At 48.0% G+C, this 23,714-nt stretch overlaps 1 protein-coding gene across 1 annotated transcript in view; it reads right to left on the reverse strand.

Annotated features, from left to right (window-relative positions):
- Positions 1 to 612: 612 nt before the first annotated feature.
- Positions 613 to 23,714, reverse strand: part of ptprq (protein tyrosine phosphatase receptor type Q) — a 33,096-nt gene continuing 9,994 nt past the window's right edge. Inside the window, exons 12-50 of the mRNA XM_030366153.1 lie at positions 22,873 to 23,001; positions 21,642 to 21,791; positions 20,896 to 21,059; positions 20,100 to 20,617; positions 19,702 to 20,012; positions 19,399 to 19,578; positions 19,190 to 19,297; positions 18,673 to 18,954; positions 17,987 to 18,268; positions 17,447 to 17,567; positions 17,163 to 17,317; positions 16,723 to 16,868; positions 16,462 to 16,633; positions 13,831 to 14,133; positions 13,219 to 13,491; positions 12,702 to 12,853; positions 12,259 to 12,400; positions 11,782 to 12,051; positions 10,941 to 11,345; positions 10,602 to 10,720; positions 9,691 to 9,877; positions 9,351 to 9,595; positions 9,160 to 9,229; positions 8,751 to 8,909; positions 7,711 to 7,999; positions 7,471 to 7,544; positions 7,262 to 7,361; positions 7,039 to 7,167; positions 4,531 to 4,575; positions 4,130 to 4,156; positions 3,939 to 4,020; positions 3,731 to 3,821; positions 3,546 to 3,622; positions 2,800 to 2,934; positions 2,530 to 2,655; positions 2,266 to 2,411; positions 1,751 to 1,886; positions 1,342 to 1,465; positions 613 to 1,180 (exon numbers count right to left, since the gene is read on the reverse strand). Of these exons, the coding sequence (XP_030222013.1) occupies positions 1,143 to 1,180; positions 1,342 to 1,465; positions 1,751 to 1,886; positions 2,266 to 2,411; positions 2,530 to 2,655; positions 2,800 to 2,934; positions 3,546 to 3,622; positions 3,731 to 3,821; positions 3,939 to 4,020; positions 4,130 to 4,156; positions 4,531 to 4,575; positions 7,039 to 7,167; positions 7,262 to 7,361; positions 7,471 to 7,544; positions 7,711 to 7,999; positions 8,751 to 8,909; positions 9,160 to 9,229; positions 9,351 to 9,595; positions 9,691 to 9,877; positions 10,602 to 10,720; positions 10,941 to 11,345; positions 11,782 to 12,051; positions 12,259 to 12,400; positions 12,702 to 12,853; positions 13,219 to 13,491; positions 13,831 to 14,133; positions 16,462 to 16,633; positions 16,723 to 16,868; positions 17,163 to 17,317; positions 17,447 to 17,567; positions 17,987 to 18,268; positions 18,673 to 18,954; positions 19,190 to 19,297; positions 19,399 to 19,578; positions 19,702 to 20,012; positions 20,100 to 20,617; positions 20,896 to 21,059; positions 21,642 to 21,791; positions 22,873 to 23,001 (6,662 nt within the window). The 3' untranslated portion in view covers positions 613 to 1,142. The remainder of the gene's footprint in view (positions 1,181 to 1,341; positions 1,466 to 1,750; positions 1,887 to 2,265; positions 2,412 to 2,529; positions 2,656 to 2,799; positions 2,935 to 3,545; positions 3,623 to 3,730; positions 3,822 to 3,938; positions 4,021 to 4,129; positions 4,157 to 4,530; positions 4,576 to 7,038; positions 7,168 to 7,261; positions 7,362 to 7,470; positions 7,545 to 7,710; positions 8,000 to 8,750; positions 8,910 to 9,159; positions 9,230 to 9,350; positions 9,596 to 9,690; positions 9,878 to 10,601; positions 10,721 to 10,940; positions 11,346 to 11,781; positions 12,052 to 12,258; positions 12,401 to 12,701; positions 12,854 to 13,218; positions 13,492 to 13,830; positions 14,134 to 16,461; positions 16,634 to 16,722; positions 16,869 to 17,162; positions 17,318 to 17,446; positions 17,568 to 17,986; positions 18,269 to 18,672; positions 18,955 to 19,189; positions 19,298 to 19,398; positions 19,579 to 19,701; positions 20,013 to 20,099; positions 20,618 to 20,895; positions 21,060 to 21,641; positions 21,792 to 22,872; positions 23,002 to 23,714) is intronic.

Raw genomic sequence — 23,714 nt, forward strand, 5'->3', positions numbered from 1 at the left:
CGCAATTGACTTATCACTGGCGCATGTGTCGTTGCTAGTTTACAACTGGCGCAGAGCGTTCTTTCCGTATGAAACACAATCTTAAGACATGATGATGCTACAGAGATGAGCCGAGTAGAGCGGGTCTTGTAAACTGGAAGGTGGCTAGTTCGATCTAATCCTAACTGCTCTCGACAAGCTGCCTTGCATGGTTGACTCCGCTGTGGGCGTGTGAATGTGTGTACCTGATAAATGTAAAAGTAAATGCGACGATATTGTCTATATACGCCATGAGGTGGAACTTTAACATGTTGTGGGAGTGATTGTGGTGTAGTGGTGTCTAGACGACTACACTGCTGCTTAGGGATTCCATTCACACACACTCACTAACAAAAACACAACCACCTGCCTAATGTTTTTGTCCGTCAATTTGTATATGGAGCATTGTCGATATTTTGTGCTTAATACCCTTGCCTAGATGGACAAACTTTCACCTTTGCTTTATGTCATTGCAAAATGTACTACGTTTGAGTTGTTAGGATAAGGTGAAGTGACAAAATGGACTTGACCTGCAAGCTGTTTATTGGATAAACGCATTTCCGAATCCCAAGAACAGTGCACAGTACACACAATTGTGGAACAAACAAAATATTGCTTTATTTTACTTAATCACGGCACTCTTTAGGAAAAAGTACACCAAAGAGAAGCCATCAATTACCAGAGGAAAACATTTAAATGCAGAACAAACAAACACTTTTGGCTGAATAAATTATCTTAGAAAATACAAAGATTGTTTAAATAACGATATCACTGTGACAAACGATACACATTGAAAATACTTGTGCAGAGTACTTGTGTGCTTACACACTGTATGTGCTGCTGCTCTTTCTAGAAGCAAGCCATATCTTGACATTCGTAACATTGTTTACCATTTTTATCCACTTTTTCTCTTTTTTGCGAATTCCGTATAAAACATAATCTTAAGACACGTTGATGCTACAGAGATGAGCCGAGGGGCGCCAGCTGGCTGAATCAGCCGTCGTTTGTTTCAAATCATCCCTGATCCACAGCTCCCCATTAGAGTGCTGCCCTTACTCCAAATATCACTCTCAATGTTAATGTTACCTAGAAACAGAGGATCTTAACGATAAAAAATAAAAAGATCACATGGTCGTCTCTTCCCATTCCAGCTCTACGTCACCTACAGAAACAAGAACAAAAGGTTAAACATCCGCAACAATGCCCTGCTTTTTGCATGACCAAGTGTGTGACAGCTGAAGCACATTGTTTGTGTGCTGGAGAATGAACCATTAATGTTATGCTGTTCGATGAACACATCTCGGCCACCGTTTCAGTATTTACCTTCCATGGCCTCCAGAGAATCCATTTTCTCCAGAGCGGAGTAGTTTACAAACCAGATCGACTGGCTGTTGCCTTTACTGTCAAGCAGAGATAATGTGCTTTGGTGCAGGAACATGTACTGGGCCTGGCACACACAATTAAAAAAATATTCTTCAGAGTCAAATAGCTGCCATACCGTGAATCTCCATGTCGCCTTGCTAGCCCTCAGAGGCACACATTTTACAGATCAGTAAATATCTCTGTATATGTACAATTTGCAGACTTTAGGCTGAATACTCTGAAACACTGAGCAGCCAGAACGACATATCACAGGCAACAAGCTAGGACCCACGGCGGATAGACAGCATTTTTTCAAACGCGGAAATATGCAAACCCTAAATCCCTGGAAAGAAGAGCTCTGTGAACGCACCAGGTTTTGCACCATACACATCCTCTCGCTGCGCAGTTCAGCCACCAGACCGTAAACATCCACGAAATCGTGGTCACTGATATGCTGAATGAGGTGGTCAAGGGCAATAAACACTCCGGTGCGGCCTACACCGGCACTAGAGACATGGGAAAGAAACAAGCGACCGTGTATCAATTAATGTACAAAATATGATACAAATGGAGTTTGAAGCTGTTGCGTCTTGTAGATCCAGCTCTATATTTGCCACCCTATTCATATTATGTGTATCCCAAATTGTGAATACTGTTTTACGACGATGCACTGATGTGCCATAATACATTTCCTCTGCAAGTGTGCTGCATAATATTCATGCCTTCTTAAGATAAAGGAAGACTTCTTCTTTAATTGGTCATGCCTTTTCTTAAAGAAGAAACGTTGATACGTGTGTTGTGTTCTGCAGAAGTAAAGGTTTCCCGCTCTTGCCTGCGTGCGTGCCTTTTAACGGGACCATTGTATGATCATGATTCCTACTGTACCTGCAGTGCACCACTATGGTGGTGTTTTCGTGTCTGTTGGCCCGGACAGCTTTGACAAACTGGATGAGCGTGCTGCTGGACTCGGGCACCCCGTGCTCAGGCCAGGTGGTGAAGTTGAAGTGGTGGACCACCATGTAGTCCCCGTGCTGAAGAAAAAGAGAGTTTATGGGAGAAGGAGCAGTCGTATTGTCACCATGCAATGCTGGAGTGATAGCTCCCAAAGTCCTATCTGCTAATGTGAGCCATGAGGAATGACGCCTTTACTCTTTCAACTTTGATGGCCCTCACAGTCCAGTCCGAGGAGACAGTCTCCGCCAGTTTGGTAATGATTATATCCCCAAATACCGTCAGCGGCTTGTTGTCCTCTGGCCAGTATTGATGACACCGGATCTTAAAAACAAACACACACATTAAATCACAGTGGCAAATCTGAGCTCTGTGTAGCTTTGCAATGGTGTCATATCTGCTGTGAGATTAAACAATCACATATAGAGCACTATTGCAAGGCTTATATATGCGTATCCTGAGACATACCCTGCCTTTCTCGTAACACTGTGTGAGCATGGCGATGGTGCGGGTTCCAGTCTCCCAGACCATCCTCCAGAAGTCTGCCACAGTGCCCGGTAGCGGGCCCTGGGTGGCAATGAACTCATTGGGACACAGATAGCCCTAGTGGGGACATGGATGCATTGATGAATGAACTCATTGGGACACAGATAGCCCTAGTGGGGACACAGATGCATTGATAGTTTATTTTCAAATTCCCATTCCATTTGATTGGTGCTTTATCGGGCTGCCAAAGGAGCATTGAGGCGTAAGGGCAGCACACTCCTCTGCAATGAGTAAACAAGTGATTACAAATGTAAAGGTGAAATAACAGTCAGTATAATTTAGAAATAAGTAATTTAAAAACAATCTGAATCATGCTTAATGTTGGGGTTGAAGGCTGAAGGATGAAGGAGGGAGTACGAAACGGAGAGTTTACAAAGGGGTGAGAAACAGCAAGGAGAGTAGAACATGTTTGTTCACTAAAAATAAAAAATAAAACAAATTTCACATTGCATCTCAGCAAATTCGATTATTGCTGCTTTGTTTATTTTGTTCTGTGTACTTTATATACTTGGGTACTTCGTAACTTCTCCTTCATCCTTCAGCCTTCAACCCCAACATTAAGCATGATTCAGAAAAGGTTTTGGAACCCCTAACTACAGTAATAGATGTGCATGTTATAAAACTAACTATTGAGAAAGCAATTGGTTAAAATTCAGGCTGGCACTTACTGAGATAAAGCTAGCATTGATGTAATCAGAGCCGGGTATTCCTGGCTCGGACAACAGCTTCACTCTGTTGTTGTTATCTAGACAAAAAGAGAAATATTATTTTATTTTTAATTATTATTAATATCGTTTTACAAGTTTTACAAGTGGGAGTGTCTCTTGTCAACACTTGCAGCAGGTGAACCTACACGGTTTGATGTTGGTGAAGCGGTTCTTAGATCTGTTCCATGGTAGGTCTGCGTCTGAGGTGCCTAGATCCTGCAGCAGCTTGGGTAGCTCCTGGAGAAGGAAATGCTCACAGAGCCATCGTCATCATCAGGGTCGGGCAACACCTTGGTGCATTGGGAAATGGCAAACAAATAAAGTAAAAGATAATGATTGGTTACAACTACTTACAGCAAACTCTTCTTGGAACTTAGTGTTGTCATTGGCACAGAGATCGGCCACATGCTGCAAAAACGACTTCTTGTTGACAGGCCTGTGAAGGATAAGAATTAAATTTTAAGATAAACACAAAACTAGAAAGACAAAACTTGCAAGATGTAGGACCGATTAGAAGAGCAGCTTTTGGAGTCATGACGACTTACTTGAGTGACTTTCTGTAGCTGAGAAGTCTGCACAAAAATAATAATACACAGCAGAAACAATGTTACAATGTTATATAGAGTTATTAACATGACTATAGAGACAACCGAGTGAAACCTGAAGGATTTGACTTATAATTGACTACATTACTTTTCTTATCCATGATCTCATGGGCTTGTGTTAAATATTACATAGTATATACTGTATATATATGGTCACAAACAGTGCAAGCAGTGTGCAATCTACATATGAACACTGCATCACAAACAACAACACAACCTGAAAATATCTGAGGAGTGACCTGTGCTCCGATTGGCTACATCGATTAGCTCAAAGCATGCAAATACTTAGACATGCAACAGAGATCATGCTGGCGAAACGACACGCACACACCACAACTTACTGGATGACATATATCTCTTTCCGTCTGAAGAAGAACGATGAATACCTGCATTAAGGGAGGGTAGAGTGAGAGAAAGGGAGAGCGCATGGAGTCGCTATACAGTGCTGTTGGACGTGTGTGTGTGTGTGCGTGCGTGTGCGCGCGCGTGCGTGTGTGTGTGCATCTATGTGTGTGTGTGTGTGTGTGTGTGTGTGTGTGTGTGTGTGTGTGTGTGTGTGTGTGTGTGTGTGTGTGTGTGTGCGTGCGTGCATGCATTAAGCAAAGCATATAGGCATGTGCACATGTTCATGTGAGTAAGTGCGTTCAGCGTTTGAGTATGTATAATTGTTGTAACACCCCACCCTAAATAAATACGCCAAGAACTTTCCGAGTCAACTTCTGAGCCAACTCCGATAACACTGATATGGACTAAGGATAGGGACGATGTGAATGTGCTTCTGTATGAGTAATAGGTGTAACACCCCATCCTTAAAGGTTGGGTAGGTGATTTGCGAAACGCCAGCAGATTTTGAAAATACACAACTCAAATGGTCCTACCCCCTCTCCTTCAACGCTGACTCTGACTCCACCCATTCCAAGTACCTGGACGCGCAATCATGCACGAGCGCGAACAGAGATGCGCGAGAGCGAGCCAGGCTAGAGTAGGTTTTCGTTTAACAACATGGCACTACATTCAGCTGTAAGTTGCACCCAGTACCGCGGGAAGTAGGAGTGCTGGGGGTGCTGCAACACCCCCTGTCCGAGGCCCTGTCTTATCACAGAAAACGATCATTTCTAAAAACTCCGGCCAAAGTGGAGATTTCTGAAAACGCCGGTTATGTGTTGTCGTGTCAACGGGGAGAAAAGGGATTTTAGGTTCTGAAGCGTCACATTATGCACCAGGAAATGCTTAACGTCATGTGAGCGCCCGCTGTACCGTATTGGTCCGAATATAAACACAAACCCCATTGTAAGACGACCTATATTTGGAAAAAAGGTTTGAAGACCAGATCCGTTTTTTATGAATAAATAAATTGTATTCATTGAAATAATATATGAAAATAAAAAGGCATCGAATAAAACACTGCATTGCCACTAAACAGTAGTGCAAATAGGCCGTACTGATGTGTACACCAAAGACTATTCCTGACACTCCTCTGCCCCGCTGTGTTCGCTCTGGCTGTGGTCGCTCCGAACTGTTTCGGCCCGTGGCAAAGCGAGTCATCCTCGCTGCTGTCCAATGCATTTTGAGACGCAGCATTTATTTAATGCTCATATGACCTAGTGCTGAAAAAAGGTTATATGAAAAAGTGTGAGGGTAGCGGTGGTGCGCTAAACTTGTTCTGTGAGCAGCTGGATGTGAACGATCGATTTTCAACTGTCCGCGCATGCACTGGTGTAATTGAGCTGCGCTGCTATACATCTTTTTTTATCAATGTTGCGAGTCAAGTGCAGGCTGAGTTTGTTTTTTTCCCAGCACCCCCTGCTGAGAATACGTTCTCGCTGCAATGGTTGGACCAGATGTTATAAACATTAAACGGTCACATAAATCATTACTATTTTTAGAAAATGTATGTTTGTTTCATATAATTGTATTGGAAGTCCTGGTTTTCACTAGGGTTGCCGCGGTGTGGACATTTTCACACCGAGTAATACACTCGTCTCCACACCGGTATTACCGAGTATAAACGGTATAAACTTTGAAACTAGGTCAACCGCCACACAAGCATCGGTTTTTAGACCCTTCTCGTCCTTCAGTTGCCGCCAACGTTCGAAAGCAGCGCCTAGGATTATTCTTGATTTCAGTTTTTCTCTTTCAGCGTTTTTATTATCAATTACTCTCTGAAAAAGAGTTTTCCTTCTCTTTGCTGGTGGTGGTGGTGGTGGTGGTGGTGGGGATGGTGGCGTCTTGTCTGCCATGGAAATTGTCTTCTACTGCTAGGTCCAAATGTGGATTAACTATAGTTCCAGTAGCTACCGCAGGATAACAACAAACAGGAGCTTGCTCTGGGTCACGAGCTCTAGGTCACGAGTACTGCACGAAGGGGTCGCGCGCGGGGCGCGGGGGAGGGGGAGTGCAGTACGACCGTTTGATTGACGTACTTACTGTCCAATGCAACTCGGTGGCAATGGAAATGATTGGCTGGAGTTTTTCGAGCCCTGCCCGTTCCACAGATGATTGACTTGTTTAATTTTCATGTCAGTACTTCTAACTTAGTGGCTGTAAGCGGGTTATGATAAGGATTTCAAGTAATTTTGCAAAAATGGCCAAAAAAGCAAATCACCTATACAACCTTTAACATACAAACCAAACTTTAAAGAGACACATTCATTAATACATTAGTCCATAGTCGCTTGCCTTGGTCAAGTGGCTATCGACCAATGTGATAATGTATCTTTAATATTTGTAACACCCCATCCTGAATAAGCACACCAGACTTGAACAGAGAAGCCTAAATGAACCTTCTGAGTCCTTCGAACTCTGATATGCTAACGTAAGCGTAACACTGCGTTTCACCCCAGACGAACCGGTTCACTTTATCCTCCTTCAGCTCCATGTCGGCCACAGCGATCAGCTGGTCCAGTTTGCACTTGGTCTCGATGATCTCCGCCTGCCTCGGGGAATAGGTGGCGCCCTCATTTTTGCGCTGGTGAATTCTATTGGATGGGGAACGGTGTCAATCAAGTGTCAATCCATCTTGTGATGTTGCGATCGTGGTGGAAAGTGAGAGGCGGGTCTGGTTGGTCTTACCTGACCGAGGCACAGATGATGGTGATAAGGAACACGGCCAGGAAGACGGACAGCAGGACTCCCAGAATGATCTGCTCGTCTCGGGTTAACATCCCATCCACTACATTGGAAGGAGAGAAGCGCATCACTTGAATCCAATGCTCCCCTGTGCTTGGTTTTGTGATGCTGCCACCTTGTGGTTCTGCTGAACAGGGTTTGAGCGTGTTTACCTGTAGTTTTGACATCGTCCGAATACTCAGAGTCTGTGTATTGGCCTTTAATATTAGTAGCCCGAAATTTAAACCTGGCAACACGGAGAAGAAAAAGAACAATCAGGGGGAACGTACATAATATTAATCATGTTATTGAACTCATGTTTTGGCGCTTGTGTCGCATGTCATGTTTATCTTGTGTGTGTGTGCGTGTGTTTGTGCGTGGAATGTGTTAAAACTTGCAGAAGCTACACATACACATAACCAGTATTTGGTTTTAGACGTCCGTTGCATAGAGTTTCCTCTTCCTCTCCACAACTGTCATCTTCTCCAATGACGTATGTGTCATCCCCAAAGTCGACGCCCCTCCCCAGCAGGCCGCCGTGGAGAGCGACGCCCAGACCGTTCCCGTCGTGGTGCTGTGTGCCGCGGTGCACGCCCCTCTCCCGCTCACAGGAAGGGGTGGGGAACCCCGCGTCTGTCAGGTAGGGGGCAGGTTGTTCGAAAAATGCAGTCTTCCAATTGGTCGGAATTTCGCCTAACTTCACTGTGAGGGGAACAGAGGTAAATTAGCAAATTAGCCATGGACAAGAATATCACATTTACATACCTACCGGAGATGCCCAATAAAGCAGTTGCCATTTTAGCTGTCCATATTTAAACTCTATATTGAAATGTTGATTGCCAATTGAATAGATGGGTTTATGTTTTTGATCAGCTAGGAGAATACTCGCACGTGCTTAGAATACATCTTCAATCTCTCTTTACTTCAGAGTATCAGTTTACCATACTGAAAATACTTTATACAAATAAAGTCTCTTTAAAGCTATTCCTTTGGATTCGACCCCTTTCCTTGAAGAACAATCAAGTGGCCGAAAGAACGCTGCACTCTGCACACACGCTCAACTTTTGTCCTTGCTTCCCACAATTATGGTAGGCCAAAAGGGTCAAAACTGCACCCAATTGTAGACGTAAAATCAGCGTATCAATGTGAACAAAACGTTATCGTCGTCTGCATTCATGTTATTAGGTCAATGACTATTTGCCTATTGGTAGACAGCCACACTGTCTAAGTCCTGTCAGATTGATTTTCACCGTTTTTTGTTGTGAAGACAACAAAGCCCATGGTCCCACGCTTCTTCACAACATCATTAAACAATGTCCTTTGTTAATTGGATTGAGAGACCCCTGGCAGTAGATATGACATATTATATGTATAATAATTTACTTAATTTAATTTAATAAACATTATGTATCAGTGTGGAAAATGCCCATGTGTATTTGCACGGGAGTCTTACCCCCGGACTCAGCCACGATGACCTGGATGTGTCGGATTGGCCCGTTGTCGTCGCTGTAAAAACAAGCAGGCTTGTGGATGGTAATGGTCCTGGGGGTAACCACGGCGACCTCTCCTCGGATAATCACCACCTGGGGTTTCTGGGTTGGCTTGGCTGGGGCTGAAACAGGCGTATGATTGAGGGACAGCAGGTACAGTAGTTGGACATACTGAAATAAATAGACGCAGATGGATGCACCGGCACAACGCTTTTTGTCATTGCCAAATCAAACATTAAAATGCTTTTATTTATGTTATTACTACATTCTCTATGTTAGGTATACATTTGTACATTTTTGTTTATGACGCTGAGCTGGATGGAAGTGTAGGATTGGACTCTCTCTGAGAATGATTTATGAGGAGCAGTTTACCAGTCATTCCTGTTGTTATGTTGACCTCTTGGCTGAAGGGGCTTTTCCCTGCTCCATTTACTGCTGCAATCTAGAAGCATCAATCACAAGTGGTTGTTAAGAGTGAAAAGACATCCACAACAAACCTGAGACACTCTGCACGCTTCCGCCTATGGCAGCCAAACAGTGACCCCTCAGTGCTCGCCCCTCACCCGTATGCTGTAGTTATATCCTCCCTTCAGTCCATCGATGACGACCGTCACCGTGAAATTGGGGTTCCGGATGACGTTGAGGCCGCTGATGTTCATCACCAGCGGACTCTGTGGGTAGCCTTTTCTTGATACCTCCACCTGGTAGGCACTGATATTCCCGTTGGGTTCTCGCGGAGGGGTGAAGGTCAAGTACACTCGGGTCACCCCCTCGGCCGGGGTGAGGTGTTCGGGCGGGTCTTTGGGCTCTGTGTGGGGGGAGAGCGGAGGAATGAGGAGAAGATGCGTGAGTGAGATGGCTTGTTGTTAAGTCGATTTTTTCCAATCTACCAGGAGTCCTCACCTTCTTCCTGGGTCCTGACCAGTGCTGGCTCACTGGTCTTGCCGTCACTGGCGGCACGCTCCAGGTGTCCGGTGAAGGCGGTGACGGTGACGGAGTAGAGGGTGAAGGCCGTCAGGTTGGTGACCACCACTCTCTGCAGCTCACCGGGCGCACGCACCACCGACACGTTGCGGGCGGCAGCCTCCAACTGATGAGAAGCTCCATTTCAATTCTTCAAGCCATTCTTCTTCCTCTCAATTAATTCTCATCCGTTAGAATTAGAGAGTATGTGTTTATTATATTTCATAATATATAATTCTCTATATTTTATTAAGCATTCTTATTAGATTTCCTCTTTTCATTCAATATTATCTAGTCTGGGAACCAGATTAATCTGCATCCGTTTTATTTGCTTTTGCATACAGTATGTTTCTGCCCCCCATCTTGTTCAGACAGAACCGGGTAGGTAGGCAACCACAACCGTTTATCTAACATGGGGCGGGTTTGCTACGATGACTGTACAGAGGATGGAAGCCCTTTAGACATTTTCATAATCAACCAAGAAGGCTGGAAGTGCTGAGTTACATGTTTCGTCAGTCTGATTGGTTGGACGTCTATCCAATTGTGTCCAGAGCCCTTTTGGTCTGCGTCTGTTGATAACGGCCAATATGAAATCTAAAGATAAGCTTTCAGACTGCTTCACATTTGCACATTTGTCTGATGATGTCAGGCTAAATAGTATTGGAATAGGATCAAGATTCATGTGATTTGTTTGTCAAATGAACAGTAAAACCCAGGGCAGTTCTTAGCACCCCAATTCTTAGGATAAGACAACTACATAGTAGATGTATGATTTGCAATCTTATTTCTGTGACCATTTGCATCTCATTTTCAACAATCGATATAGGGTGTGTTTGATTTGAACTACTCACAGGAACCACCAGAACTAGATAGGAGGTAGGTCCAGAGAGTATTCTGGGAGCCTCCCATCTGATCTGGAGGCTGTGGGATGTGGATTCCACGATGAGGTTACCAGGAGGTGCATCCGGGTCTGGAAAATACATTTATTTTCAATCAAAGCAGTTCATCATTATGACTGGGAAGCTAGTAGTTTATTATAGCGGCGTAATTAAACATAGTTTTCTTGCGACAAAACAGATACCCCATCTGCCTCCATTAAAGGACGCAAACTTAAAATCTCACAACTCATAGATATGAATGGCTTTTGCCTAGACAGTGTCATGAATATTAGTGAGCGGATGGTCTCTCACTTCCGGCGAGGGTGTGTGCGTGTATCCAGGCTGTCTGATCCCCCACCCCAGCATTGGTCATGGCCGCCATTTGGAAGCGGTAGGCCCTGTGTTTGGCCAGCGATCCGAGTGTGAAGTTGTGGTTGCCCCCGGCGCCCTCTGAGCCGTTGACCGACACCACCGTCTCTGAGTCCAGAGCACAGCCGGCAGCCAGCTCCCCTGCTGCCCTGGTGGGGGCGGTGGCGGTGGTGTTGACGCTGGTGGTGGGGGGAGAGAGCTGGGGCTCATGGCAGCCAGGGAACAGCAGCTGGACAGTGATGCGGTACTCCCTCAGCACCCCCGGGACGGCCTGGGGCGGGGCCCACTCCAGAGTTACGCTGGTGGCCGTGACCAGAGACACGTTCAGGAAGCCAGGAGCGCCTGGAACTACACCAGAAGAGAACCCATGGCGTAACACCTCCGGTATTGAAATACATCGGGAGTTGCAACCATAGCGGTTGTTTTCTTTATCTGTGTGCGGTCTTGATTCTTGTACGGCCAACAAACTTTAATTTACTGTATATTATATACTGTCAAAAATACTCATGCTTATCACAAGAGCCAAAAAGTAAAAAAACCTAAGCCTACCATCTGAAACAAATGTTACCACATTTACAAATTGTTGAGTATCATAACACAAACTAAAAAACAACTCTATGTTAACATGTTACAAGTACTTGGTCGGTTGCATGATCGACCAATCGATCCATCTTTCATCACCAAATACATTCCAAATCACAGGAAATCGATGACAGACGATGAGAGTATTCTGATGAAAGTATATTAAACCAAACAGATCCAGGGTAAGCGGTGTGGAGCCTACCTGACTCTGGGTGCGTCTCGGCGGTGCAGTTCATTGGGTCCCCCAGCCCTGCAGAGTTGACAGCGCTCACAGACAGCATGTAGGTCTGGTCGGGCACCAGGCCGCTGACCGTGAGCTCTGACGAGCTGGATTCCAAGGGTCGCGCCATCGAATCCACCCGGACCTGATAGGAGAGGATCTGTCCGTTGGGGTTTGCCGGTGGGTCCCAGGACAGATGAACGGAGTCCCAGCTCATCCCCCAGCAAGACAGGTTGCCCACCGTGTCAGACACTGGTGGGAGATGGAGAACAGATTTTTAAAAGTTTGAAACTGTTCAGTTGTTGCCGTTGTGTGAGTGTCCTGATTGTTTGTGTGTGTGTGTGTGTGTGTGTGTGTGTGTGTGTGTGTGTGTGTGTGTGTGTGTGTGTGTGTGTGTGTGTGTGTGTGTGTGTGTGTGTGTGTGTGTGTGTGTGTGTGTGTGTGTGTGAACAGCAGTACCTGACTCGTTGGTGGTGAAGCTGACGGGGTTGCTGTACTGGTCCCCGTGCCCCACTCGGGTGTAACTGAACACGCTGATGTTGTACGAGCCATCGGGTCTGAAGCCTGAGAGATGGGCTGAGGTGACCGCATCGGACGAGTTCTGCAAAGAAGTGCGTCCGCAGCACGTCAGGGACATCACCACATGGGGGACGGCAAACGGGCACCAACATGATGGATCTTAGGGGTGGATTGTCTCTCATTCTTAAACATCAACAACATCTGGCCAGTGTGCAGTACCCTTTGGTGGATGTTGGCTGCTGCCAAATACAATTTCTTGTTGACAACATTGTCGAATTATGGACAAGATGGATGAGGATGGTTTCATATCTGTGTGTGTGTGTGTGTGTGTGTGCGCAGCCTTGCATTCACGCCCATGTGTGAGCACGTGTGATTTGCTGTACCTGGTAAGAGTCAGTGTGTGTGTTGTCATCTCGGATCCTGAAGCCGTAGTGTGTGACCACCCCGTTGGGCTCGAGGGGGGGGTCCCAGCTCAGCCACACAGACGACGAGGTGTGGTTGAATATGGTCAGGTGACGTGGAGGAGACATGGGGCCTGAGACATATAGAGGACGACACACACACACACACACACACACACACACACACACACACACACACACACACACACACACACACACACACACACACACACACACACACACAAACAAACAAACAAACACCAAAAACCACCTTGTGAGAAGACTGCCGGTTTTTCTGGTACAACAATATTTATCATCCCGTCAATCCTGTGTTAACTTTCCTACTCTCTGTAACTGAACTGATATTATTGACATCTTATTCATAATATGTCGGAGACCTTTCAGTAAGGGATAATCAATCCATGTCACACATGTCATCCTTATTAGAAGATGAACAACAATGTTGTTGTTTGAAAAAGCCGAGCAGGGCGAGCCCAACCTGCTTCATCCGTGTGGAGCAGCAGCCACAGCGCGGGCCCAGGGCCCTTGCGGGTCAGGGCCACGATGCTGAGGTTGTAAACCGTGTAGGGAACCAGGTCGGCCAGGGTGAGCGAGGTGTGTGCGGTGGTGGTGTTGGAGGCCCGCGGGCCCAGCAGCGTGAGTCTGTACTCTGTGATCTCCCCGTTGGCCTCTAGGGGGCGCTGCCAGACCACAGAGATGGAGGACGACGACAGGTTCTTGGCGGACACTAGGATCGGGGGAGAGCTGGGGACTAAAAACACACACGCACACACACACACACACACACACACACACACACACACACACACACACACACACACACACACACACACACACACACACACACACACACACACACACACACAGTGTAAATGAGCTAGCATCACTAATGTAGAACGCACTTGACTGAGATACACTATCGCTGTGGAAACTTTAAAAGGAATGCACTATCGTGCATTCATATAACCTTGTTTTGGTTTCTACCACTATTTTGGATTGTTTGCTATGATTTCTTTCAGCCTCACTCGTCTCTTTGGAAAAAGCGTCTGCCTAAAGACTAAATGAGTGAGGATTGAAGGATGTTGCTCACCGTCGTCTTCGGTCATCAGGTGGATGGTTCTGGTGTGGTTGTAGGCGGGCCCGGCGTTGGTCGCCGGGGTCACAGTGAACACGTACGCTGTGTACTTCTTGAGATTAGTGTACAGGCGGCCCCGCTCGCTGGTGGTCGCGCTGTTGGTCTTGTTTGGCAGCGGGGTGCCGGTGGAGGGGGCCTCCTGCAGGGTGACCAGGTAGAAGGGCCGGCCATTGGGCTCCACGGGGGGGTCCCAGCTGACGATGAAGCCCGGGGAGCTGAAGTTCTGCGCCGTCAGGTTGTGGACGGGGTCATTGGGCACTGAGGGACAGAATGCGCGTAGGTAATTGAGCGGCACGCGATTTACGCGCCCAAAACCGGCAACCCTAACCCACCTGCTGCTTCGAGGTACTTGGGTTTACAGGCCTTCGAATAATGCAGGCCCTCATTGAGGGTGTTACGTATGGCTGAAAGTGAGCCCATTTGGTTTCAAACCAAACGATGAACAACTTGGCGAAGAAACTACACATGAACAGCCCACTTCAGATCATTTAGGCCTACGTCTTAAACATAATAAGATAACCTACTGACAGCAGCCAGTGTGTAAGGTTCATGGAGCACTTTAGGTTGGTCAAGAAATCCATTACTTTAAACAGGTTAACGCGATTTTGGCACCTACATCATTTGATCATTATCCAGTGCATGAACAGACCTTCAACAAGGTACAGTCGGTTCGTTCTGTCAGCATCTATCACAACTGTCAGACGTGAAGGTCGTTTTTAGCGCAATTGCCACTTCAACTGATTACGCATATACAGGCTTACAGGAATACAGGCTCTGCACACCTGGAGGCCGCATTTGGGGATTCACTTCTAATTGGACACTGGAAGTCGATTACTGACAGCCTGTTGATGTCATGTAAGATGTCAAGAATGGACTATCCACATAATGTCCTAACCATGCGCCATAATCCCTATAACATCATCTCATGTTCCATCATAATCAAGCAACATTTGAGAATTGCAAACAATCCCCAGTGTGAAGGAGGATGAGATAAGAAATAGGACCCAGGTATTCTTCTACAAATATAAAACAAATGCAAAAAAGCCACACAAAATAGTACTCAAGGAAAATAAAGGAAACATTTGAGAGGTGAAATCCACAACAAGAAACTGGGAGAGATGGACACAGTAGCATGTGATATTCATCCTGACTAGGACACCTATGAGAAAAATCTATCCGAACGGGCGGTATACATCAAGAAAACGAGAAAAGGGAGAAGTTAAGACATATACAAGGTGTCGTGCATATGAGCAAAGAGGTACACAGAGGAAGTTCCACAGGTTAAAAAGAGAAAGTATGGAGGAAGAAGGGAAGTCTGCGTAGTTTATCCGTGCATACCGCTCGTCCAAACGGTATGTTCAGGACATTTAAACAAGAGGCTTCACCTGCTAGAACATAGATATTCTCTACAATAAAGAAAAGATAATCATATCAGGAGTCAAATCAGGGAGAACATTCGGATCTGGCAAGTGATTGGCTGACAGAGAGCAGGCAATGCCTTTTCCTTTTTTCACTACAGAAAGTCAGACTTCTAGAGTTTCTTCCACAGAGTGGCTGAGGTGGAGGAGAGGTGCTGGCTGTGTGTGGGGGTCTGAGGCCAGGGGAGGGAGCTCCCCTGACGGGCTTGGTTGTGCGGGAGAGGCCGTTTACTCTGGAGGTCCGGCTGACCGAGGGTTGGCTAGGAGGGCACAGGCAGAGATACAGTCAATATGAGAGCCTTTTATTCAGACAGGAGAATGCATGATGACGACACACACACAAGCGGTCACATTGTTATTGTCAGTGTCAGTGTGGACCTCACATAAAAACAATGAGCGGATTTTACACACCTTGAAAAAAACAAATGTAAGAAGTATGTGCAAATGCAATGTGCATCATCTACAATGCCATCACACTGTCCCTGATAATGAAAGTCTGATTTGGGTACATTTTTATAAACTCTTTGTCTCTTTCACTTTGTTTGCTTTATGTCTTGCTACCTCCTTCAGGCTGAGGAAAAATGAAACACATATTGGTTGTCTCCAGCATACAGGGTCTCAGGAGGACAAACTGACATTTTGCTCTGCTTAGACTCAGACTCAGACTTATATCCTTTCAGTTCATAACTACATCTTCTTTTTATGTAATTTTATGTGTAAAAGTTTGGGGGGAAAGTGTGCAGCCTGAGCCTTGAGAGACCAACAAACACTTTGATGCAGTAATTCCTTTCATCTAATGATTCTATGTATGTGTATTTATTGATCTTATGTGTATAGAAGTGTCTGTCTGTCTGTCTGTCTGTCTGTCTGTCTGTCTGTCTGTCTGTCTGTCTGTCTGTCTGTCTGTCTGTCTGTCTGTCTGTCTGTCTGTCTGTTTGTGAACAGGGGTGTGTGTGTGTGTGTGTGTGTGTGTGGGTGTGTCTGTGTGTGGCCAGGTGTGTGTGTGTGTGTGTGTGTGTGTGTGTGTGTGTGTGTGTGTGTGTGTGTGTGTGTGTGTGTGTGTGTGTGTGTGTGTGTTTGGGCATGTGCGCCTGTGTGTGTGTGTATGTGTGTGTGTGTGTGTGTGTATGTGTGTGTGTGTGTGTGTGTGTGTGTGTGTGTGACTGACCGTCCTCTGGTAGGCCCACGGTGAGGGGCGGGCTGCTGACTCCTCCGTCACCCTGCCAGGTGCTGGAGGTCATCCACAGGGTGTAGTTGGCTCCTCCCACCAGTCCCTTCAGAGTGTAGGAGTAGGGCGAGCCAGGGGAGCCAGTGGGGGGCAACGCAGACACTGGTATAGTCTTTAAAAGAAGAAGGACATTGGGGGTGTTTAGGTCAGAGGTCAAATGTAAAGATAGAAAAACTAAAAACATTTCCACCATCGTCTGACCTCCTGGGCCAAGCTGCCGTTCTCAGAGTAGTGGATGGTGTAGTGCACAATGATGCCGTTGGGCTCGTTGGGGGGCATCCAGGTGAAGGAGACAGAGGAGGTGGTCGCGTTACCAACCGTCACGTTCTGTGGGGGGTCAAATGGCTCTGGAAGAGGAGAATCAAAACCAAACTGAAAACAAATGAAAACTGCAAGGTGTGGAAGCGCACTATATACATTAGTAGAACTTGCACACACACAAAGTACATCACCATCATCTTTAACATCAAGATGTTTTGTATGTACATGTTACACGTGGCAAACATTAGGGACCCAATCCGAATACTGCACGTGTTGGCAACATTGACGTTGTGGACTGCCAATGAAAACATACATCTTCCTGGTCAGCCTTCCCGTTGACCTTTCTAGATTTTGAGTGTACAAGAGCTTATCTTCAGTACCTGAGTCCAGTGTAGTGAAGCTGATGGACACCACCACCCCTCCGTCCCCAAGGCGGGTCCAGCTGGAGACGGAGGCGTTGTACTGGCTCTCAGAGTCCACTGTGATCACCACCGAGGTGCCCGTCACGTTCGACCATGTCTCGCTTGTCTCATTCCTAACAGACACACACACACACACACACATAAACACACACACACGGTGAAAATACTGCTGTCAAAATGCCCTTTTTTTTTATATGGCATGCAGTTTGCGATGCAATGCTATCTGCGAACTCAAGACTCACCAGACCCTGAGTATGTAGTACAGGACGTCTGAATTGGCCTCCAGCGGGGGGTCCCAGGACAGCTCTACCTGGTAGTCAGACACCTTCTTCGAATGGAGGAACTGAGGGGGCGTGTCTGGCGCTGAGAGGTTGGACAAACACTTCCCGATTGGTATGGAACTCCCTCCACTAAGACCCTCCCCCTAACCCCCAGCTTGCCTGTCTGTAAACAAGGTCCTCAGAGTGCTTCAGAGGTTTGCGCTGAAAGAAAAGACGGGGGGTCAGGCGATGTACGGGGAGGAGCCTCCTGTCTACCGCAAGAGGAACCTTGGGAGTAAAGCCGTTAGAATGGAGACGCAGGCCAGAGAGAGACACAGAAACCGAAGGAAAGGGAGGAGGCGGAGCTTAGACTCCCGTTTTCTGAAAGTTGAAAAATTAGAAAAGGCAAACGTCGTCCGAGCAACTCCAACGGACGCTGAAAACATTGTATGAAAGACACACACAAATTTGACACCCTCCACTTCGCTCAACCCCTCCCCCACCCCCGCCCCACCCTCTCACCGTCCTCCAGGGTGGTGATGTTGAGTGGCTCGCTGGTGTAGTTGCCCGGGCCGGCGCGCGTGTGCGCCTGCACCGTCACGCTGTAGCGGGCGTACTTGCGCAGGTGGCCGATGTACAGGGAGCTGGCGTTGGAGGTGAGGTCCAGCGAGTGGGTGGCGTTCCACAGAGCCAGGCTGTAGTGCAGGATGAGGCCATTGGGCGCCAGCGGGGGCTGCCAGGTCAGGTTCACCTCACTGGGGCTGAGCGACGCGTAGGTCAGGTTGTACACCGCACTGCCCGGCACTGGAGGCAGAGGGGGAGGGAGAGAGAGATACAGGCTGTGGTTTTGAGGGCGTTGTAATCACGGATCCAGAAGTTTGAATAAACTATAGCAGAACTTCTGAGGGGGAGAGAGACGGCACAGAGCCTTAGCCGGAAACCAGAAAATGCAACAGCCCAGTGTTACGCCTTGTTCCCTGTTTCATTTGTGTGCATTTCAACACGTTTTGAACTTCGCTACTGTTGGCTGAGTTTGTGTTTGCCAACTTTGGTGGGAAACACATAGGAAGCAAAAGAAAGTGAAACATCCTGTTTGGCCAGAGCTGAGCTTCCAACACAAATCTAAATTCTGATTTGTGAGCCCCGGGGCATTGCGGCTGGTTGTGCGTCTTCATGAGGTGGGGAACGACCCCGGCGAGCGGACCTACCGTCCTCTCCGGACAGCAGCTGCAGGGTGTCCGAGGTGTGGTTGCCGTGGCCCAGGCGCGTGTAGGATCTGATGGAGACGTGGTAGCGGGAGAAGGGCTTCAGGTGGGTGAGCGTGGCGCCCGGGTCCGACGTGTTGACCGCCGAGGAGAAGGTCTGGTTCCAGTACAGCACCTCGTAGCGCTGGATCAGGCCGTTGGCCTTGGCGGGCGGGGACCAGGTCAGGGTGACCGTGGTGGGGTTCGTCTCCGCCACCTCCACGTCCTCAGGGGGGGAGTCGGGCTCTGTGGGGGGGGGGGGGGGGGGTCCCGGGGGGGAGGGGGTCGGTTATTACGGTCAATGGTGTCGCCACGATGTCTCTGCTGCGGGGGGGTTTGTGTGTTTGGATTTATTTTATTACACTGTGCACACTTTAAACGTTTTTCAAAGGGTCCAATACAAATACATTTCTAATAATAACAACTATTGTTTGATTGATTTAATAGAAAGTTCTCTGTCATGCATGTGTAGGGCACACACCGTCTTCCTCGGTGACCACGAAGATGTCGTCCTCCTCAGACAGGGCGCTCTCTCCGACCATCGTGGAGGCAGCGATGCGCAGCACATAAGGCGTGTATTTGTCCAAATCTGCGAGAAAAAAGCATCACAGAGCGACCGTCAGACCTCGGGGGTGGTGAATGGACACAGATGCACGTCACGCAGGCGGAGACGACGGTCGCTCCCCCCACCCGTCAGCAGGACACCGGTGCTGTTGGTGTGCAGCTCCAGGGTCTCGTTGGTGTTGAGGTTGAGGCCGTAGACGGTGTAGCGCTGGATCCGCCCATTGGGCCGCGACGGCGGGCTCCAGCTGACCAGCACGGAGGTGGAGTTCACGATCTCATAGGACACGTCAAGCACGGAGCTGGGCACTGAAGGGGGGGGGGGGGGGGGGGGGCAACATCGGGGGGTGTTACTATCTCGGAACCGCCGAAACAGCAGCGCAGGGTCTTACGGATGATGAGCCCAACCAGCGCGGGACCTGCTGCACCCACCCTGTTCGCTGGTCTTCTCCTCCACTTGGGCCGTGGGCCCCTCCCCCACCACGGTGGAGGCGCTGACCCTGAAGGCGTACGCGGTGAAGGGCCTGAGGTCTGTCACCACGTAGGACATCTCCGAGGACAGATCCGGCAGCGTCGTCGTTAGGTTCACTAGGCCTGGAACGCGCGCACACACACACACACGCACACACACACACACACACACACACAAGAAGCCGATGACCCACCTGCTCCACAGAGAACTTAATTTGACCTTTGTGAGTCGGTTTGAATAAAAGTGTCTTAATAATACTAGCAGCACATTTCTAAATATCATTATTACAAGGAATCCTGAGACTCCAACGCGCTGCAGCCGTCAAGGCGTCCTACCGGCTGGAGAAGCGGAGACGGACGTCTGGCCGGTGACGTCAGCGCGGCGGGTGCGGGGCGGGCCCGAGGTCGCCGTCATGGGGGGGGAGTCAGAGGTGGCGTCCGGGGTTTGCGATTGCCGGGTCAGCCAAGGCGGAGACGCGGCCGAAGGTGGCGCGGTTGCGAAGTCAGCGACGGACGCCGCGTTGGTGGCCACCGAGGCGGACGTCGAGGCGGACGTCGAGGCGGACGTCGAGGCCCAGTCGGGGCGGCCGCTGCTGGGGCTGCTGTCAGGGGCGGGGCGGGTCTCTTGGGCCATGGGGGGCACGGTAAGGGGGCTGCCGCCGTCGGCAAGGGGGGGCGGTGTGAGAGCGTCGCCGTCGGAGACGAGCCGCCCGGGAGAAGCCGTACTGGAGGGGGTCCGGCGGTCAGAGATGGTGGGGGTGAACGCCGGCGGGGAGGGGGTCACGGTCGGGTCCAGCGACCGCCTTCGCCGCCCTGAGAGGCCGCGGGGGTCTGGAGGCAAGGTGCTGACCCAATCCGTATCCGTGTCATTCTCATTCTGACAAAACAGAACCATAAACCTTGTATTTAAGTCGGTAGTTTGGTTTCGTATCGCTTTCGGCTGACAACACAATACATCGCAGAAATGTGATTGATATTCACTGATCCGACCAATAGACCACAGCTGATGGACAAAAGTGACATCATAGCTATGACCTCGGGCCCATGCCTGATTAGATTCCCAAGGGAAAACATTTGCCTTATTTTAAACCATGAATGCAGCGATTGAGCCCCACGCCGGTGGAGGTGCTGATAAAGAGCAGAGAGTCAGTGTACCGGCTCCCCAGTGAAGATGATGTTCCTCAGCAGCGTGTCCTCAGCCAGCACCTGGAGCCGGTACTGGGTGATCACTCCGTTGGGCGGGGCCGGGACGCTCCAGCTCAGGCGGATGGAGATGGAGTCCACTGCCTCCGCCCTCAGATCCCGCACCGCACTTGGTGCTGGAAACACACACACACATACACACACATGAACGCAGGAAAGTGTACCCAAGCACACTAGAAAACGTACACACACACACACACACACACACACACACACACACACACACGCATATACACATGACTGGGAAGATAGATTTTGGTGAAAATATAGGGGGTTCAAAGGGCAGTGTTAACACACTATTAGCCTTGATTACAGTCTATTGTGACGCTTTACTTCTACAAGGGAGAGGGGGGGATGATGCTAACAAACAAGGCAAGTTAATCGGTTGGTGCTTTGAGGGCAGGACAGGCAGCTTGATGGACCAATGGCTTGATGCTGACACGAATCTGATGGCAAACAAAAGTCAGGTATCTAGACCGGTACAGCAATGCATTGGGTCGGTCTCACCGTCTATCACACTGTTGCGTAGGGCAGACATTATTTTTGTAATTATAGATATCACTGTCAGGTGTTGGCAATGGACAATACCTGATGTCTCGAGTGGCACAGACTTACTGGGATTACTGCTACTTCACTCCTCCTCATGTCTTTCCAAGCAGAACCATTTAAGTTGGTCTGTGTGGAGCCCCCCTCCTTACCTTCAGCGGAGGTCATGACCTCCAAGGCGGCCTCAGGGCCGACCTCGCGGGCGGACTTGGCCCGCACGGCCACGGTGTGGCGGGTGTACGGCTTCAGACCCACGAGGACCAGGTGCTCGTCCGCCGTCGTGTTCTCGTACATCACGTTCCCTGACACGAGAATGACAACGGCAATGTTATGGAGGACTGGTCTGGATAGGAGGAAATACGGGATGCATTGAATGTGTGTGTGTCTGTTTGTGTGTGTGTGTGTTGGTGTGTATGCGTGTATGTTTGTTTATTCTCTGTGTCTGTGTGTGCGTGTTTCTGTACATGTACATTCATGTGTGTGTAGAATGTTGGTGTATTTTAGTGTCTCTCTTTTGTTCACATTTCTAGTCTAGGAACAGGCCAGTGCCTCTCACACTGATACAAGGTTTTATTTCCAACATCTGCCATTTGTTATGTCTCAACAAGGATGAACCGACCTGGTCCTCTGGGACATAGCCAGGGCCATATACCTTATCAAGGCTGAGAGTGCTTCTGTTTACGTGTTATTCATGCTTCTCTTATTGTATAATACTCGCCCCAACCTTTTGGTTCGGTAGAGGATTCGACAGCCAAGGAACACGTCTCAAAACTGCTCCTCAACCGCGTCCACTATAGATTATTCAACCTAAGTCTGTATCTCGCTGTATTACATCCTGGAATAAACCATCTATTCAACCCTCTGATCCAACCTGTCAAGTTGCTTTGATTTCGACTTCGAGAATTACTACTACGACGGAAAATACACAACGCAGAGTTTATACGAACAGTTTAGAAATAAGCTGAAATCTAACAGTGTGTGTGTGTGTCTTTCTGTGTGTGTTTCTGTACATGTGTATTCATGTGTTTGTGTGTGTGTGTGTGTGTGTGTGTGTGTGTGTGTGTGTGTATTCATGTGTGAGTGTGTGTGTACTTGTGTGTGTGTGTGTGTGTGTGTGTCTGTGTGTATATTCATGTGTGTCTGTGTGAGAGTGTGTGTGTGTGTGTGTGTGTATGTTCGTTTATTCTCTGTGTGTTCGTGTTTCTGTGTATTCATGTGTGTGTGTGTGTGTGTGTGTGTATTCATGTTTGTGTGGGTGTGTGTGTATTCATTTGTGTGTGTGTGTGTGTGTGTGTGTGTGTGTGTGTGTGTGTGTGTGTGTGTGTGTGTGTGTGTGTGTGTGTGTGTGTGTGTGTGTGTGTGTGTGTGTGTGTGTGTGCAGACCTGCGGGTCCAGAGAGGTACACCACGTAGGAAAATCGTCCTGTGATGATGGTGGGAGGCTCCCAGGTCATGGAGATGGTTGTAGAGGTTATCTGAGTTATGGACATGTTCTGCGGAGGGTCCTCTGGTGCTGTAACACACACACACACACACACACACACACACACACACACACACACACACACACACACACACACACACACACACACACACACACACACACACACACACACACACACACACACACACACACACACACAAACAGGGGCATCATAGTGGCTGAGTACATAATATATAATAGAATATATTACATATAATATCCAACGTTTGAATGACTGAACTTTGTATGTAATATATATATATTTTTTAATTAAATAAAGGAATTAAATGTTCTCTTAAGCATGATAGTCCAGACAATCCACATTGACCATGAAGGTAAATGTAGGCTACAGTATGTCGAGAACGGAGGGTTGAAATGTGGCGGAATTTAAAACTGTGCACACTTATACACACACACACACACATATTGAATTATTATTACTTGTTTAAATGTATGAACAGTTCATTAGGAACTACACTAATAACAGATCTTTATATTTGCCCAATTATTGGTATTTTTTTATTTTTAAAGATGTTGGAGTTACATGGACCAAGGAGAGGAAGGGGGCCCACAGTGACTGCCCAAAGTATAGGGCAGAGTTTTGTGCTAGACCCCTGGACACACACACACACACACACACACACACACACACACACACACACACACACACACACACACACACACACACACACACACACACACACACACACACACACATACAAACACAGATTGTTGTTCTATCG

This window comes from Gadus morhua, chromosome 9 (assembly GCF_902167405.1).
Source record: "Gadus morhua chromosome 9, gadMor3.0, whole genome shotgun sequence".
NCBI lineage: Eukaryota > Metazoa > Chordata > Actinopteri > Gadiformes > Gadidae > Gadus > Gadus morhua.